A 19,160-nucleotide genomic window follows, 5' to 3' on the forward strand; every position below is an offset into this window, starting at 1 on the left:
CTGTCTCTTATACACATCGGCCCCATGGGCCTGCTTCTGTTGATACCATTGCTCGCTGGGTGGTTTCGGCCATCCAAGCCGCTTATGCGTCGGCTCGCAAGCCTCCGCCTGCCCACATGCACGAGGTTCGCGGCACGGTGGCTTTTTGGGCCCTCTTTCACGGGGTCCCCCTCGCCGACATTCTGGCGGCGGCATGGTGGAGATCGGAGACTACTTTTTCATCTTGCTACTTGCAGGATGTTTTGTCGACCCAGGCGTCGGTAGCGGCTGCTGCGTTGAAGCCGTCTCTGTAGGTAAGTCTTCTGGTTTCTGATCACGCCCGCCTCCTCTTTACGCTGCTAATCTGGCAATTAGTCGGTTATCCAGGTAAGTATTCACGAAATAGACTACACAAATCATTCGTGATGTTGGTAGTCTATGAGTGAGATACTTACCTGGATAACCTTCCCTCCCTTCCTACCCTCGCCGTGATCGTGTCGATCTTTAGGGAATGAGGACGTTTGTTAGGGAGACGGTTCGCACGTGGCGCCTTGGGTCGGACTGTTCCATTTTTTTTCGAAGGGGTGTTCCGTTTTGGGAACAATGGCAATTAGTCGGTTATCCAGGTAAGTATCTCACTCATAGACTACCAACATCACGAAAGATTTGTGTAATTTAAATGTTCCATTTTATTGAAAGAACCTTTACACAGTTTTCAAACTGTACGCACAGTTTGAAACAACATCTGTGGCTCAAAAATGAGCAAACAGCCTAAACTGTGCACAACATAGTGTAATGGTGCTGGATTTACTGAGCAACATTTACATAGAATGATGTTGCACTGAAGAAGTGTTACAAAAAAATTTATCTGGTTTCAAGTCTGTAAACTGCAGAGTATGGACGTTTATATCGATACTTTCGGGAATATTAAGTTTGAATATTTCTTTGACAGGTGATGCTAACTTTGTGCAGCGATTGAAACTTGACACCAAGCTTGCAGTTCACTCTGGTTGTGTATGTACCATTTTCTATTTATATTGATAAAGTGAATCCTTGCCAAGCCCTAAGGGCTCACAGTGTTCTCACAATTTAAAAATTTTTACTGGTAAATTTGTCAATATAGAAACAGCTAAGTGTGCACAACTTGAGGTATTGCCACTTTTAATTGGAGTTTAATGGCTTCAAAAAATAATAATACATAATCATGGAATGATGTTCGTTTATTGCACAGCGAAGGATTGAAACCCTGACCTCAAGGTTGGGAAGCCAAACTGCTCTCATTGCGCCACTGCTTCCACATTTATCAATAAAGTCAGATTATTTAGGTGTTGCAAATAATTGTTTAATTTCATGCATGAAAAGCCAAGCACTCGCTGCCGGTTAACGGTTGTCGGCTGACGTGATTCTATGGAGAACGCAACACCACAACATGTGCGCAAGGATCGTTTTTTTAATGACGATCCGGCCAGACTGGCACTGACAGTCAGCAGGCGGTGTCGCATCTTCTCGCTCTCAGGGAGCGGTGTTCGATTCGTTGCATGACCGTCCTACGATGCAGTGAGTGGCAGGCTTTCAAGATTACTCAGTGGTTCTTTTATTATAACTCTTTACTTATGCCAGTACCGTAAATACTTGAATAAGCGCCGCACCAAAAATGATTTTTTTTTTCACTAAGCGCTGGTCTTGAATACTTATGCTAGTATTATCATGAACAATCGAACACTGAAAGTGCTCAAAATATAAAACTATTTTACTTTAATATAATTTGTTAAGCTGTCAGTGATTGTACATAAAGTGGGTACAAATTGGCATGGGTACAAGTTGGCCTTCAATCGAAAAAGCACTTGGTGGTTACTGTCTTTCCTGGGCTGTGGCAGATGCTATTATTGTATTATTTTTGTTTTCATATACAGTACTTATATAATTTTGTATTGATATGTTTGTGTTGTTCACCCAAACTATTTATAAAAGAAAAATAATTTAAAAATAATTTATACCTTTAATTTAATTCATCATCTGGTACTATAAAGCATTGTGTTCTAAATGTCATTTTTGAAGCTCAAATTGGGAGAATAAATCCTTTACATGACTTGAACACAGGACTGTGTAATGGAAAGGTGGGGACCAAGCTTGTGCCATCCTGCTTCCAGCTGACATTCATAACATAGTTGACTTTAATTGTCCTAATACTTTTTTGTTACATTTTAAAACAGGTCAACAGTATATGTTGGAGCGATAATGGCGAAACCATACTCTCCGGCTCAGATGACAAGAACTTGGTGGTCACTAACGGTCACACCAGAGCGAAAATGGCATCAATCACATCCGGACACAAAGCCAACATATTCTGTGCTAAGTACATTCCTGTGTCCAGAGATAAACTGGTAAGACAAATCAATTACACACAAACCTGTAATACTAGAATGGTGGTGCGCAGCAGCCTTGGAGATGATTATGAAGATGATAGTAACTAACAGAAATAGAACTAAAGAAACTTAAGTCACAATTAGAAACACTAGGTTTATTATTTTAAAGAAAAGTTATATCCGATGGCATTCTAGAGCTATTTAACAGATATAAATAGTGACATGTGTTAAGAAATCTGAAGCAGGGCATATGCTATCACATGTATGTCTGTCAAACTCAACAAAGAAGGCAATGTTTGATTAGGTATTTGATAGTGTATGCTTGTTACAGATATATCTGATGAAATATATATCCCTTGCCTGTTCATTCAAGTAATGCTCTACTTCAGGTGAGATCTGTTACATACCTTGAGCAAACTTTAATACTTAAAAGATCAATAGAGGATGATAGGTTAAAAAAATAGCAAAATAATTTTGACAAAAACATATATTTTTTTGGCGATAAAAAAATGCAAGCAGGTGCAGATCCAGAGATGTCCTATGGGGGGGAGGGGGTGGTTTTTTGTTTTCTCTACGCCCTGAAATAACCTCTGAGACATCTTTAACGATCAATAATTTCTTTTTCTATCTTTTTTTTTTCTGTTTTTTAACACTTTCCAATGGGAGTGTGGGGGATCCCTAAATCCACCCCTTGAAAGTGTGTGGGATGAAATGTAATAGAGAGGCCCAAAATACTATTTCATTGCTGTAAAAAAAGTAATGTTGCAATGTAAACAGTTTTAGTATTTGCGATTTATGAAATGCTTTATATTCTTATTTTGATTGTGAGCTTATTAGATTCTATGGCTTTGGAAGTGCATTAATAGGCCAAAATATATTTTTAATTATAATTATTGGCAAGCAGTGAAAACAATCTGGTATGATTGTTGCTTGTGGCAGAGAGCAGGTTGATAGGGTAGGCCTGAATTTTTGATAAATATGGTCAATCTGCTGAGCCTGACTTTACAAAGATCAGCTTGCTGACACTGAATTGATGAAATTCACATTATTGTAGATGATATTACCACTGAGACTTCTTCTCATGTTCTCTGTTGTTCCCTGAAAAAAAAAAAAAATAGTTAACTGCTGGGAGGCGCTATACAAATTGCAAATTATTATTATTATTATTATTATTAAATATGATAATGAATTAATATTAAATAATGAATGAAATAATTGAAATATCTGTAGGTGGTGTCTTGTTCTGGGGATGGCATGCTAGCATTCAATGAGCTGGAAAGAGAGGATACACACGGCATGAACATGTTTAATTGTCACTATGGCACTGTGTATGAGGTACAGTTCTTCATTTTACTTATAAGATAATTTCTGTAGGGCAGGTTAAAATAATTTTTGACACTTCTCCTTTTCAACAAATAGAAAAAAAATGATAAAAAAATAATCTCCTAAGCTCTGAACTTAAGCCCTTTGCTTATTAATTATAAATATTATTAAGAACATTACCATGATAATACATCACAGTAAAATATCTTGCTTTTATGTAGCATTATTTATTACCGAGTCATGGATGGTCTAGGGATGTGTCAATGATTTCACACGATTGCCTGATTATTTTTTTTTACAATTTTTACAGGCATTTTTGTTTAATTTTCTGTCACTTTTCAGCTAGCCACCATTCCACAAGATCCGCACTCCTTCATCTCCAGTGGTGAAGATGGCACTGTGAGGTTCTTTGACCTGCGCATGAAAACCAAGTGCCTTAAAGATGAGTGTAGAGAGGTACTGTGCATTTCGAGGTTTTATGTACTTAATGCTACAGCCCTATTGTTAATGCCCTCTACAACCACCTTTTCCAATAGGGTGTACAATAAAATCCAAAGTTAATTCCAAATTGAAAAAATAATTGGTGGTCCAGATTTGAAAAACTAAAAAAACACTGTTTTACTGATTTATATTTATAAAAATAATAATAATAATAATAATAATAATAATAATAATAATAATAATAATAATAATAATATTAATAATAATATTAATAATAATAATAATAATAATAATAATAATAATAATAATTTTACTTTTTTACTGTTCTGTTTGTCATGTAGTGTTGCATTGTTTATAGCAAGATTGATTGCAGGTTTTTAATTATTGCTCTGTCTTGAATTCCAGTGAATTACATTTAGAGAATCATTGTTCCCTTCTTTAGGATGTGCTCATTAATTGTCGCTGTGCAGTGACCTCATTATCAGTCAACCCTGTGACCCCATATCATCTTGCAGTTGGATGTTCGGACAGCTCAATCTGTATCTTTGACAGAAGAATGCTTGGGACCAAAGGCTCAGGTTTGTGATGCCTTTTTTCATGAAGCACTATGTATTTTATTTGGCCACACATAAAATGTGTTTGATGCAGTATTATTTATTATCCAATCAATACACTTGATATTAGTAATGAATGTAATATACCTATTTTTTATAATAAAGACATAAAAACATGATAATGTGTCAATAAGAAACCCTGATGAGTCATAACTGACACAGGCAAGGCTTATTTTTAAGCCATAAGTTCTTAGTAGAATTAGCACATTATTATTATGTTATGTTAATTATTATAAGAAGCAAATTTTTAATTTTATTTTATTATGATACAGAATTGAGTCATTTCAGTTTTTGAATAGTATTATATAATAATTATGGCCCCCTGTAGTCTTGTTATTGATGGCAACATGGTTTCCTCTGGTGAAAATAAAATCTCTAATATCTGTTATTACTTGAGGTTTTGAATATTGTTTGCGTAGGTAACTTTACTGGGCGTGGCATCCATGGAATGTTCAGTAGATTCAGTCCACCACACTTGCAGACCAAATACTGCAGACCCACTTCTCTCAGCTACAGCCATGACGGACGGGAGATGCTAGTTAGCTACTCCTCTGAGTACATCTACTTGTTTGGTACCGACACTAAAGACATGTTGCTTGATGGAGAAGATGAGAGGAAAGGAAATCCTTTACTAGATAAAGATGAAGTAAAGTATTCTTGATACTATATTAGTTTAAGATGCTATCAGTACAAATTGCTGAGACCAGTGCTTAGTTTAGATACTTAAAACTCAGGAGGTCCTGTTGATCTTCATTGTGGCAAGATGTTAATCTAATGAAGATGGTTTAATTTGAAATAATACAAAGGAAAACTGATTAAGAACATAAATGAAGTAGGTACAGAATTTGGTGGACAGAGAAGGTGGACTGAACTACTGTATGGTTTTACATCCCTTAAAACTACTATAATGAAAATAATAGCAATTTTTCTTTATGACTCTTTCCTACTGCAGATGCCTCCAGTTAATCCTGTAAAACGACTGCGTGTCAGAGGTGACTGGTCAGATACAGGTCCTACAGCACGCCCTCGTGCAGAATCAGGAGGTTAGTGTTGATGTATAAAATAAGTTTGTTCTAAAATCTTTTTTTAATTTATGGAATACAAAAAAATTGAATGTTTTAATATTATATGTGATAAAATAGCCATAAAATACAATATATTCTTTTCTATGATAGAATCACAGTCTCCACAGACAGTGATGCAACGGATGTCAGAGCTCTTTACACGTTGGCTTGAAGATGCTGCAGGTAGCCAGCCATCTGTGTTGCTTGATCTCCCGAGGACATCGTTAGATACATCCTTCAGAACAGAAGAACCCAGTAGACAATCAAGGACTGAGCGGGTGCGATCCACTCAGCGGGAATCCAGACATTCTACCGATAGTCAACAGTCCACATCCTTAAGGATGGGGTCGTGCTCATTAGGAGCGGAGGCAACCTTAATGACAGATAGTGCCTCAGACACATCAAGCCAACCAGAAGCAAGTGCTGAACATTCAAAAATGAACCAGGCAATGTGTCCAGAATTATCTGCTTCAGGAGGTCAAATGGAGTCTGAGATTCATTTAAGTGCAAGATCTTCCTCTGAAGATCATTGTGAGTGGCAGGAAATGATGTCAGAGGATGCTGACACGTCATCTTTAACATCATTGTCAACAGTAAAGTCTGCAGGTGAATCTTGCATGACAAAAACAGACCTTAGTGGCTTTGAAGATAAGAAGAGAAGGTGTAGCCAGCACAGTTCCACATCGGATGGTACAGCTGAGGAACCAGAATCGTCTCGTCGTTCCAGACGGAGTAAGAAAGTTTTAAAAATTGATGATGATGGAGGCGATGATGGCGAATCAGATGATTCTAGCTCGGATGATTTCAAAGGAAAAATGAATGAAAGTAATGGAAAGAAAGGATGGAGTAATGAATCTGAAAAACATGTTTCAAAAATGAAAGACAGTGCAAAGAAAGGATTAAAGGATCAAAGTGCAGATGAAAACAGTTCTGATCGCAGTCAAGAACCTGGAACAAGCAGAAGATGGGTAAGGGACAATACTCTTTTGCAAACCCTATTTGTATTACATAAATTATTTGTTAAGATGATGCTATTAGCAAATCCCGTCACGATGGCATGCATTTCGATACTTGGAGTGAGTATTATACTATCTGTATATCTTATCTTAGACACTGATAACCAACATAGTTTAAATATAACTCAATATGTTCAAGATTCAAGATTTATTTTTGTCATACATGGTACATATATACGAGATTTGTTTCTTTGAGTTGATAACAAACAGTGGAAATCGAATACTATAACACTATAAAATACAAGACAACAATAACAGATATATTATTAAATATGAATATAAAAATATAAAAATATATTACACATGGAATTAACAAGGTTGAACTATATTGTGAGGTCAGGAGAGGAATATGGCATGGAATGTAATACAGTAGATAGGCTTGATGATGAGATTATCTACTAAAGTGTTCGTTAAAGACTCTTATTGCACATGGTAAAAATGAGTATTTATGACGGTTGGTACGTTTTAAAGTTGGAATTATTCTGCCAGATTTACTAATTGTTATAAACTTATTAAGTGGGTGAGTTTGGTCATTCGCTATGTCCTTAATTTTACTAAGTAAGGCACCTTCACATAAACAACTTAAGTCATTGACCTCCGTACCTATTATTTTACTTGCTGACCGTGTTAGCCTACTGAGACACTCAGAGTCTTTTTTGGTCTGTTCACTATAAGTTTAGGATCTGGAGACTATTGATTAGTCTGGTTTTTTTTTTTAATGTGTAAGGTGATGGACAATGAAGGCGACGATGTAGGAAGCTCTAGAGAAGACAAATCAACCAAGAGGTGAGAAATCAGTTCTTTTGGGAGATAACAATGTTCAAGTTGTTTACATCATATGCATGAGTTACTTGTTAAAGAGACAAATCTCCAAAAAGTACAGTATTCGTCCTGAATTGTTGGATAAGGCTTACACACTTATTATTACTTACTTGTTAAAGAGACAAATCTCCAAAAAGTACAGTATTCATCCTGAATTGTTGGATAAGGCTTACACACTTATTATTTATTTATTCTGCCTTTAACATGATAACACTTTCAGTGATGCAGCACTGATCTCACTAGTGGATCACATGAACAACAAAAGAAATGAAAAGAAAAAATGCCAAAGTAGAACAAAATAAAACATAATAATAATAAAACATAATATTAATAATAATAATAATAATACAGAAATTTAGATAAAATACAAAAGAACCAAGTTAAATGAATTAATAATTTAAATTAAAAGAAGCCAAGAGAAGAGAGGGTGGTTGGAGAGACCTAATTAATTTTTGGTTTTGAACAAAGTTTTAAAATGTTTAAGTTTGAGGTCATTTAATTCTATGTTAATTTGGTTTAGAAGTTTGTTCCAAGCCTTAGTTGCACGGTATATGAATATTCTCGTGCCTTGCATGAGTTTCCATTTTTGCTCCATCAAGGTGTTGTTAGACTTATTTCCAGTGCACTGAGAGTGGCTATTTTGATTAAATATGTATCTTTTACTTAGGGGGGGGGGGGGAATTCCTCTCAGGCACTTACAGTAAAACTGAGTAATAATAGATGTTCCTTCCTTGGTAAGATCAGTTACGACCTACGACCTGGATCCCTCAGGATCAAGTCCTCTCATTAAGATATTATTTAACTATAATCTACAAATAAAATGTATTAGAATAAACTTACAACATAATAATCCAGTCTACTGGTTGTTAAATTATCGTGCCTCAAATGCTTAGTTCAAAAATAATTATATAGTATACCTAAGGGATATACTTTGGGATTTTTTAAATTTTAATTTAACTTTATTTCCAGTGCAGTTGACTGCAATATTATATGAAAATTATCAGAGATAATATAGATATTGATATAAATTATGTGTATACAAGACAGTTCTTTGAAATTCAAATAGGATTATTAGTGATGCTTCATTATCTCAAATGAAAATATAACCTCCTTGTGGTTGACTGAAAATGTAAAAACTTTGGATGTAGGGTTGCCTTTGTTTATGACCTTTTTTTTTGTTTATAATTGGCGAGTTGATTGGCCGTGCAGTTAATAATAATAATAATAGTGTAGTTTTATATAGCGCCATATTCATCTAATATAAAATGCTCAGGGCGCTTGATATGTGGACTAGGAACTCGATCAATGACTTTCTTTGCCCCTAAGGGTCACTTTGTGTCTGTGCTACCCAGAAACCTGGTACCAGCAACTCTCATCGTCCACCACAGGGGCTGTCTGTTCCAGTACACCAGGGTTTCCCCCTACTCGTCTCGAAGGATGTACTGGATTCTTTACAGTGCACACAAGCCATTGTATATACTGGGCCTATAGTTTGTAGTCCTTGTCCAAGAAAACTTGTTTTAACACCAGAACCATAGGCCAGTATGCCGTTCGAACCAGCACTGATATTATGGCCTTTTGACTTGCCATAAGTCAGGGGCACCGTAACCTGCAGCTGTAATATCACTGCTGGCTCAAATGGCTCACTCGCCAATGACTCCGGTGGTGGAACAAGTCTTCATGGATAAGGATTTTTAAACTGTTGGCCGAGTGTACACATTTGGCTTGTGTGCACTTTAAAGAACCTAGTACATCCATCGAGAAGAGCAGGGGGCTACCCCAGTGTATTGGTCCATTCAGTCTCCTGTCGTTAATGGATATGCCAATTAGGACAGTGATTAAGTTTCCTGATTGGCATATCCTTGGTCCTGGTGCCTAAAGAAATGAAACGAAAATAAATACTAAATTACTAAATTGTCATTGCATTTCCTATCTGAACCAGTCATCTATGCCAAGTTTATAATAATAAATATGTCAATTTGCATAAATTTTTTTTTGTAATGATCTGAATTTTCTTAATAAAAGTTCTATGTAACATACAAGTTTTAATGTCACACTACAGCACTAAATTGATTCAATTATACATTTAAATAATTTTTATTGCTGTGATATTTCTTTCAGAATGAAAAGCAGAGGAGAACGAGTTAGACAAGCATTACTTGGGAAAGCGAGGGAAGAAAGAGAAAAAGAAAAGGAGCAAATTAGGAGTATAACCAGTCTAAAGGTCAAAAATGTATACCGAGGTCATAGAAATTCAAGAACAATGGTGAGAATTTTTGATTTAATATCAGTTTGTACAAACCTGCCAACAGTATAATATCGCCAACAGGAAAACAACACAGTAATTAATAGCATTAGCACAAAGTTAACCATGTATAGAACCATGGTATGATATATCCAAAGGTATAGGAAAATATTCTTCTCCCCCCCCCCCTGTAGATTGTGGTGCTCTTGCTTCATCCGCGACCGTTCAACTTGCCATAATGTATAACAAAATTGTGTTTTTTGTTTTTAAAATTAATACAGATTAAGGAAGCCGGATTTTGGGGGGACAACCTTGTACTTAGTGGTTCTGATTGTGGACATGTGTTCATCTGGGATCGTCACACAACAGAGCTTCTCATGCTCCTAGAGGGCGATAGACATGTTGTGAATTGCGTTCAGCCTCATCCTTATGAACCCAGTAAGTGGACTGTTTATATGCCATTACTTAATATTTGGCCTTGAGGCATGGTTTACATAAAATCACTAGACACTACAGCAGACTGCTTTTCATCAAATCAGGGAACCTTTTCGATTGCATCAGGGACAGCTATGAACAATGGCAGTGAAAACACTGTAGTGACCATGTAGTGATTGTAACAGGGTTTACATGGCATACCAGCAAGCAATAGTCTGTGTTCACACTGAGGTTTATCCTTTTATAGGTTTTGGCACATACTAATATAATTCTAATAATACTCTGTATATTAAAAGAACAGTATTCTAATAATTTGTTTAGTCATAGACTTAATTAGATACATTTAAATTTATTGTTAAATATTTATATTATTGTTATTGTTTAATGTAATTTTAATATGATGTAATTTAGTATGATTGTAATTGTTGTTTGTAATTGTTTTTATAGAGGGCCCCTTGCAAATCAGCTGGCTTTCTTGGTCCAGATTGAAGGATTATCCTCACCAAATAAAGTTGAAATAAATGAAAAATAAAAACATCTAGCCTTCTAATCTATTCAATTTAGTGTATAATACATTTATAACACAAGCATGTAAGATAGCTTGTTACGTGATTTTAATGCCTCTAAAACATTTGTTTCAGTTCTCGCTACAAGTGGCATTGATTACGACATCAAACTCTGGGCACCATTAGCAGACGAACCATGTCGGCCAACAAATGCCGAAGAGGTATCACATGAATCATTCATTCTTTCGAATTTGCATGACATATAAATCCTCTCTACGAGGTTGATGTTGAATTGATCTGTAGACCAGAAGACAATTCTACTTATAAGTGGTAACGTAGGATGAGCACATGCCTGTTCGTACGGGAGCCAACCAAAAGCCCCCAGTTGGGATCCAGGGTTGAAATATCCTGGGGAAAAAAGTCTGCATTTCTGTTCTGGATGATTAAATTAACTTAAATGTCTTTAAAAAGATGGTGCTTTTATTTAAACCCCTTGTGATTTATTAAGCTTTGTCTACACTATCAAATTTCATCAAAAAAGCATCACATAAAATGTGATGGAGCATAAGAGTTGAACACGTTCAACTTTTTTTGATACAATTTGATATGTGATAAGATGTCATCGTACCCATATATGGGCACAACACATTTTTTTGTCACATAAAATTTGATAGTGTAAACTTTAAATCTCTTCATGAGTATAGTACTTACTATAAAACTACTATATAACATTTTTTTAGTAATATGTTGCTAAATGCTTCAGTTACAGTGTAAGGACAGTCTTCTGTTATTATTTGCAGGTTATGCGTGTGAACGAGTTGATGTTGGAAGAAACAAGGGATACCATTACAGTCCCACCTTCATTTATTCTGCGTATGATGTCAACATTACGCAATCTTAGATCAAGTAAGTTCACAACTTCAACTTAAGTAAGTTTTCAAGTTCGCCAAAATTTGTCAGGACCCCAGCTTGGTGGATTAATTAATCATTCTTTTCCATATCAAATTCATGTGTAACACTTGTACATCAATAGTATTTGAATCAATGTTCGTTTGTTCTTGTGCTGGTGTAAATAATGTCTTCAGCCAATTTCATCTTTATAGCCTATTAATTAATATCTCCCAATGTTTTTAATTATAATAAAGCCTTGAAAGTGTAAATGAATTTAGAATCCCTCAATTATGTAAAGAAAAAAGTTGAAACATTTAACGGCTGCGAAAAAATACAGTTTCCAAATTATTAATTTTTCATGAAAACAAAAGGTTGTCATTTCTTAAACATGCCAATGTGTTTTCTTAGGTCGAAACCAACGAGCCACAGAATCTTCCAGTAGTGATGATGACTCGTGATGCGGACACCTGACTGAACCGTATCACTACACATGCTCAGTTAGGCACTCCTATCGGTAGTTGAATTGCATTATCTTCATAAAACAGAAAATCAATGTAACGATATAAATTCTGATATTTTATAATTTCATATAGAAATACATGGTTTCACAAAACAGAATTCTTTAGCAATCAAATTGAAGACTATTTATGTTTCAAAGAGTTCTTAAATGCAAGTCTGCTGTTCTAAGTTAGTGGTATGCTGTTAGTATCCCTGGCAATTTCTCTACTTGGTTAATTGCTGTTACATGTGCAATATTAAATGAATGATTATGTTTAGAGTGATTCCCGAGACTACAATATTGTAGTTGTAGGTGATTCTTTGTTGTTTAACTCAGGGTTCCAAGCTATTTATAATTTTTTTATATTTAAATTTTATTTTATATTTACCTTTTACTAATATGCATGAAACCCTGATACATTTAAATGCACAGTATAGAAACTGAACAATTTCAGAGTTTTTATTAAATAATATTGTATATATAAACATACATAAGTCAACGTTATCAAAATGTTAAATATTAAAAATAAAATGGTTAAAAATGATACAATCGTACAGAAATTCTGATAAAATGCATATGATCCGTTGTAAAAATTAACAGCATGACATAATTGTGAAAAACTACAAGTATACATTAGATGTCAACATTCATGTCATTTTTTGACATTGTAAAAACATAAAATCTTGGGGTTCCATTGGGGATCTGTACTTTAAGATGATGGCTATTTTCATGACTTTATTTATGATAACCAGATTGGATATTGAAGGACGTCTGAGATTACCCTATAGTATTCAGATGACAGGACGACAGCCTGATCTTTTGTGTTAAGTAAACACCTACATGAGTGCTTGTTATTAAAGCGTAACATCTGTGCGATTTACCACCGGTACACACTTTCTAAAACCACTCAAACAATACCCTAATTACCTTACCATCTGGATTATTTGTGACAAATTTGACCACCAAATTGCTGGGTAGAATACCGTGTATGGAAAGACCATGGAGGCGGAGACGACGACAAATCAACCTTAAGGCTAACTCAGACAGCGTCGTACGACGCAGCTAGACGCGATTTGTTGTCGCGTCGGGTCTGTGTGAGTTAAATGCAGACGCGATGGTTGCGTCGGGGGCAGTCGCGTCGTAGAATATTAAACATGTTTAATATTTCTCACGACGGCTCAAGACTCTCCCCGACGATGAATCGCGTCGGGCTGCGTCGTACGACGCTGTCTGAGTTGGCCTTAAATTGTTTTCCAAATGTTTTGTCTACAGTCTAGAGCGCAAAATTCAGTAGGGTTACAGCCCAGGCCTAGTTGCAGCTCTTCTTCACCAGTCAATCCATCAGCATAACATCACATCATTGGTGCCATAAAGGTGGCTAGTAGCATAGCTATGCGTTTGATTTGTAAATTTACCATTATTCGGGGAAATAATGTTGAATAAACCAGCCTAGGTACGGATATAAGTTACTGCGTATACTGCGATGTGCGTATTTGTGCGATGTGCGCTGGTTATAGCAGCAGTAGAAAGAATGGGTTGACCATGGGGTAAGTTTAAATTTACTTTCGGAGTAGTTTCGTTACACAGTATTTAACATGAGCGAACACTTGCTTGAACGGTCGACAACCCGCTAAGTGCTTGGTGCAATTAACCGGTGAAATACACGGAATACGAATTGAAATCATTACTGTGAAGTTTTAAGTCACTAGCTCACCAATCAAGGCGGATCCAGAATTTTTGAAACGGGGGCACAACATTTTCAGAATAGATAAGTGTGTAGCGCTGATTTCAATACATAACATTGACATGCATTGAAATTTTAAAATTTAGTGGCAAAACAGGGCACCTGCAATTACAATTGGCAACTCATTTTAAAGATTTTTGCATTAAAGGTTGTAAATCATCAAAATCTACTTGCTGTACAATCTTCTTTCAAGATTGAGGGCCAACTTCATAAAGGCTTCTGCCAGAGCTTGTATCATCTTTTTATATGGGTAATTCAAAGTTTTATTTGGGTTTTTGAGGTTTCTTAGATTTAAAGAATGCCAATGTTTTTACTACATTCCCACCTGATGCAACACAGTGGCATATTAATGCCTATGGGCTCTCGGGGCAAATTATTAGTAGGAAGGCCACCCCCCCCCCCTTACTAATACAACAGAGCCTTGACAACCATTACTAAAATAGATCTCCCCACGCCAACACTTTCACACCCTGTTCCCTGTCGTTCTAACACACTATGACTGATGGTTTGCAAAAAAAATTACTAGTTTGTTTCATAAAATATACTATAGTAATGTTACATAATATTCTGTAATGATCAATAGAAAATTCAGTACCGTGCTTAGGAAGAACATTATCAGACCAATTGAAAAGAATATGAACATCTACAGATGTGCTGCCCCCAATGTAATACACTATGTCTGTTTTGTGTTTTATATGACTGCCTATATAGTATTATATTGCATTGTTAGTTCCTCATCTAAACCACCTCCCTTCTCAGGGCAATAATATAACCAAGCACACACTAATTATTCTTAAATTAGAAAGATATGTGTCACTTGCTGTGTTGCACAATTGTAAAACAAAAAAAATGACATTTACACCATGAGAAGCTGGAATGGAATGTTTAATTGCAATAAAAAATTAAAACCAAAACTTTGTCAGTTTCAGTTATTTTTGTATACTGTACTCGGTTTTAAGTACTTGAAGCACTATAGCCAAACCTATGATTGGCTTTATTTTGATAAAATTGTATTTATTTACTGACATTTTTAACAAGAATAAACTCTAAATCACTGCAAGCACTGCTTTCCAAGAAGACCTCAATACAATCACAATTACAGCAGCCAAAATACAATACATACTGTTCTTTCAAAAGCCTAAAATAGATACACTTAATATATAATATTTCTTTACCGCAGGTGTTTATTCCAGAGTATTTTAAATGTCTCAGAGGTTATAGTATCAAAAATATTCTCATAAAATGAACACTTTAGCACATTATATAATTAGATATCCATTGTTAACTTATATATACATATGTGTACTGTGTATAAATACCATAATGCACAGTTAGATCCTACTTTTCATTAACAAGCCATAAATTACACAGTTCAAACACTAAGTCAGTTTTTAACTTGCTGCATTTTAACGGACTATATTTAAAACCAGCTGTTCCTTATTAGCTAAACAGCCAATAACTGTTGGTAACGATATTATAAACATAGGTACAAACATAGTATATTCACTCAAAGTCTAGTATCCAGAGTCCCAGACTGAAATAATTTAAACATACTGTACAAAAAAAAAGAGGTTTACCTGGAAGAATTTTTTTTAGTATTGTTTACTCTTTCCAGAAATTGTTTTTAATTTATTCATTACATTGCTTTTCTCGATAACTATTTTACAAATAAGAACCCAGCATGTGATGCCAATGGAGCCAGATTGTCCAGTTGGGAAGGCGAGAATACCAGCTAATGGGAAAAGCCATTCTTCTTTCAAGGTTACAAGAGGTGAGGTTCGATAACTCCATATCATTATCACAAATCCCACAGCCTGAAAATAAAGAAAGAAAACCGTTAATCTATATATTTTAGGCAATCCTGGACTGCATTCATTAAAGCCGTTTTCAGACAGAGGCACTAACAATATTGCAGTAGTATCGCCGTAATATACGCCTTTCTGTATGAATGGTACCCATACAGTAAGAGAGGCATTGGTTAATCTTTTTAGTCACCACAGACTGAAGGCGTCCTTTATTGTTATTGTTTCTAAAACAATTGCTATAAGGCCTAAATAATATCATAATGGTATTGAAGGCTAGCCTTTATAGTAGTTTCCTTGACATTCTTACCTTTAGTATGTGCAATATTTATATATTTGTATAGGCCTATATACTAGGAAGAAAATAGGTCTATCTTATTTTGGATATTTCAGGTGGAGGACGTAATTAAAATTTAAAAAATATGATTTTTTTAAATGAAATTTCCATTTTTGGTAGCACGGCAGGTGAGCTAACTGGACCAAAAAAATTTTTTTTATTTGAAATCACCATTATTGGTGGTCAGAGGGTTCACTAAACAATGTATAAAAAGTCGAATGTGACTGGTTTTCGTTTCAGACACATGCCGCAATGCACCGTAATGGGAATATTGTGGTAATATTACTAGGTCCGAGATGGAACACTGTGTAACCCCAATATTGCAGCTGGGGTTAGCCCTGCCCTATTCAATACATATAATGCGGTAACATGGCTCTGTATGAATGTGGCTTAATATGCACACTGGCCATGGTGGATTCTTCCAAAAGACTTTGCATTTGAGCCCTCCAGCTGAAACACAAAGAGTGTATGTGTGATGGCTTGATGGGATTGAACAAGGGATCAAAGGTCGAAAGGGATCTCCATGGCCCAGCCAATACACAGTGCCTACCACAAGTTAGCTTACTGAGCTATCCTGCACTCTAGAATGTATGTAAAATGTACACTTACACATAAAAATTTACCAGCCAAATTTAAGATCCAACTCACTTTGAAAATATCAAACCGCCGAGCATTTCCTGTAAAGATAAAAACACATTGTTTATGGCTCAAGAGTCCTATCAGACACTTTTTCATACAACTGAACAAAGAACCTTGAAGAGAAACTTGATACAATCATAAAATCATTTGTTCTTATATTCAAGCACTGTTCTATTTTCTGAAATATTTCTGAAATTGAAATTAGCTAACAGTATTTATTATTATTTTTGTTATCTTATTAACTTTTAATTATTAAATCATTGTACAATTTAGACTTACTTGCTTCTTTGAGTTCTGTGACAACTTTGTTTATTTTACGTTCAATTTTGGCATATTTTGCAAACTCCTCTTTCACATCAACTTGATCTTTTTCTGACTGAAGATCCAAAAGACTGGTTTGTAGATCCAACTCTTTACTGCTGACTCGGAATGCAATCTTCAAAATCTCAAGAATAAAATATTGGAATATTTACAATGTTTGCCTTCTAAATTAGTCACAGACAAATAACAATTTAATTTGTAAAAAAAGAGCTCTTCCCCCAAGACAATAGGCCTAAGAATGCATTAGAAATGTGGTATATTTGATTTTTTTTATATTTTAGTTCTTAACCAAAAGGGTTCACTATGTTCAAATTTCTTTGTCCTTTGGTTTGTTGATTTACTCAGTGCTTCACTCAGAATTTTGTTTCTGATTAATTCTGATTTTATCTCATTTTTTTTACAAATTACTTTCTTGTTTTGCTAAGTCTATCTGAATTTGTTGTTTTTGAATGCACTGTCCTTCAACTGATGTAAAATTGTACGTTCGAATAAATTACTATTATTATAAGAATAAAACAAAAGTGACTCCAAACAGAGAAAATGAGGCCATATTTAAATCAATGTTTCGACTTTATTTAAGTCATTATCAGAAATATCCCTAATGATGACTTAATAACGTCAAACGTTGAGTAAATATGGCCTCACTTTCTCTATTTGAAGTCACTTTTGTTTTATTCTAGTTAAATTAAGTAATCCTAGTCATTATAAAAACATAGGCAAGTGTTTATTTATATTATGTGATTTATTACTATAAATAAAACAAGCACTTCATTTTTGAAAAAAAAAATAAATAAATAAAAATAAACGATTTACTAGCAGACCTGATACTAATAATGGTAGGATTGGAAGGCGATCACAAAATAATGCAAAATCAAAAACGACTAGACCAAAACTAGAGGCCATAAACTAAAAATTATAATACCTCATTCAAAAAAAGAAATGGTTTTACTAATGCTCTGTGCAACATTTGCAATAATCTACCAAGCCATGTGATTGAGGAAGACACGTTAAACAAATTTAAATCCCGTTTGGAAATGCACTGGCGTCATCACCCGCTAAATTTCTCCCCATAGGAACGAACTGAAGGAGGATAGGCTGCACACACGCTTCGGCTTCATAAGTCTCGTTATCAAGGTAGGCCTAGGGCCAGGCCTAGCTTAAGGTACTGTAGCCTAGTCTAGATAAAACGATCCCAAAACAGAAGAAAACGACACATGGATGAATTCAAAAGGTAATACTACACATAACAAGGCATATGTAAAAAAACAGTCTGGCCCCGGACAAGACATAGCAACAACACTGACGCTTGAAGTAGCCTATAGTCCTAGGCCTGCTACTTAGTCTTTGTTTTGCCCGGATGGCATGGCGACACCAGTCCTGAGCCGTGGTAATCTTTATGGTTGAATGGTATGAATGAGAGCCTAGAAATTACGATACCTAACCTATTGTTTATTGGGTGTTAATTGTAATACAATAACCCGTAAATAAAAATAAAAAAATGTGTATATTTGATTCACCAGTTCTCATTTTAACTTACCTTTTTGACAAAGAATGGTATACATATCTGAAACAAGAGTAACATGAAAACTAGGAAGGCAACAACAACCGCGTCAATGTACGGAGCCATGTTTATATGAAACGCCTACGGTGCCTTCGACAATCAATAGAGTACTCTCCTTTGGTAATTGTTTACTGTTTCGTCTGTCTTTTTAATCCATGTTTTTTAGCTCCGATGAAGAATTCTAGGAATACAGTGCTGATTGATTGATCTTTTTTGCTCATTGATTACAGTAATAGATGCTTTTGTATGGGCGGCCGTTAGGGCCAATATACTCCACTGCTTCTATTATACTGCCCTCATCGAAGCTTTCAAGATTACGATCCGAGACCTTGTTTACATTAAAATCGATGGAACATTCGCCCTCAAGCGGTTGCAGTAAAATTTGAACATTTCACTAAGTGGAGAAACTACAGGAAACAAACGAGCCAGAGCTGCGCCTTTATTATTACTATATAGCGCCGCCGCGCGGATGCAGTAACATTTTTCTCCGTGTATCCACAATGCATTTCGACCGGATGTTCCACTATTTTGGGAAGCTGCTCTATCTTCTTCTGC

General features: G+C 35.4%; 2 protein-coding genes across 2 annotated transcripts in view; one reads left to right on the forward strand and one right to left on the reverse strand.

Annotated features, from left to right (window-relative positions):
- Positions 1 to 14,859, forward strand: part of LOC117107683 (DDB1- and CUL4-associated factor 6-like) — a 23,005-nt gene extending 8,146 nt beyond the window's left edge. The window contains exons 2-15 of the mRNA XM_033249412.1: positions 932 to 993; positions 2,193 to 2,363; positions 3,576 to 3,680; positions 4,011 to 4,124; positions 4,552 to 4,687; positions 5,143 to 5,369; positions 5,676 to 5,766; positions 5,899 to 6,755; positions 7,531 to 7,589; positions 9,747 to 9,891; positions 10,152 to 10,308; positions 10,947 to 11,032; positions 11,612 to 11,717; positions 12,111 to 14,859. Coding sequence (XP_033105303.1) covers positions 932 to 993; positions 2,193 to 2,363; positions 3,576 to 3,680; positions 4,011 to 4,124; positions 4,552 to 4,687; positions 5,143 to 5,369; positions 5,676 to 5,766; positions 5,899 to 6,755; positions 7,531 to 7,589; positions 9,747 to 9,891; positions 10,152 to 10,308; positions 10,947 to 11,032; positions 11,612 to 11,717; positions 12,111 to 12,160 — 2,366 coding nt within the window. The 3' untranslated portion in view covers positions 12,161 to 14,859. The remainder of the gene's footprint in view (positions 1 to 931; positions 994 to 2,192; positions 2,364 to 3,575; positions 3,681 to 4,010; positions 4,125 to 4,551; positions 4,688 to 5,142; positions 5,370 to 5,675; positions 5,767 to 5,898; positions 6,756 to 7,530; positions 7,590 to 9,746; positions 9,892 to 10,151; positions 10,309 to 10,946; positions 11,033 to 11,611; positions 11,718 to 12,110) is intronic.
- On the reverse strand, positions 14,810 to 18,846 carry LOC117107684 (tail-anchored protein insertion receptor WRB-like). The gene is made up of 4 exons (XM_033249413.1): positions 18,582 to 18,846; positions 17,003 to 17,168; positions 16,694 to 16,761; positions 14,810 to 15,759 (listed from the first exon to the last, which is right to left on the reverse strand). Exons 1-4 carry the CDS (start codon positions 18,669 to 18,671, stop codon positions 15,538 to 15,540), a joined length of 546 nt encoding a protein of 181 aa, XP_033105304.1. The 5' UTR covers positions 18,672 to 18,846; the 3' UTR covers positions 14,810 to 15,537.
- Between the last annotated feature and the right edge of the window lie 314 nt (positions 18,847 to 19,160).

The sequence above is a fragment of the Anneissia japonica genome, unplaced genomic scaffold, assembly GCF_011630105.1.
Source record: "Anneissia japonica isolate Jap-2015-1 unplaced genomic scaffold, ASM1163010v1 scaffold5330_len1712360_cov203, whole genome shotgun sequence".
In the NCBI taxonomy this organism is placed as follows: Eukaryota; Metazoa; Echinodermata; class Crinoidea; order Comatulida; family Comatulidae; genus Anneissia; species Anneissia japonica.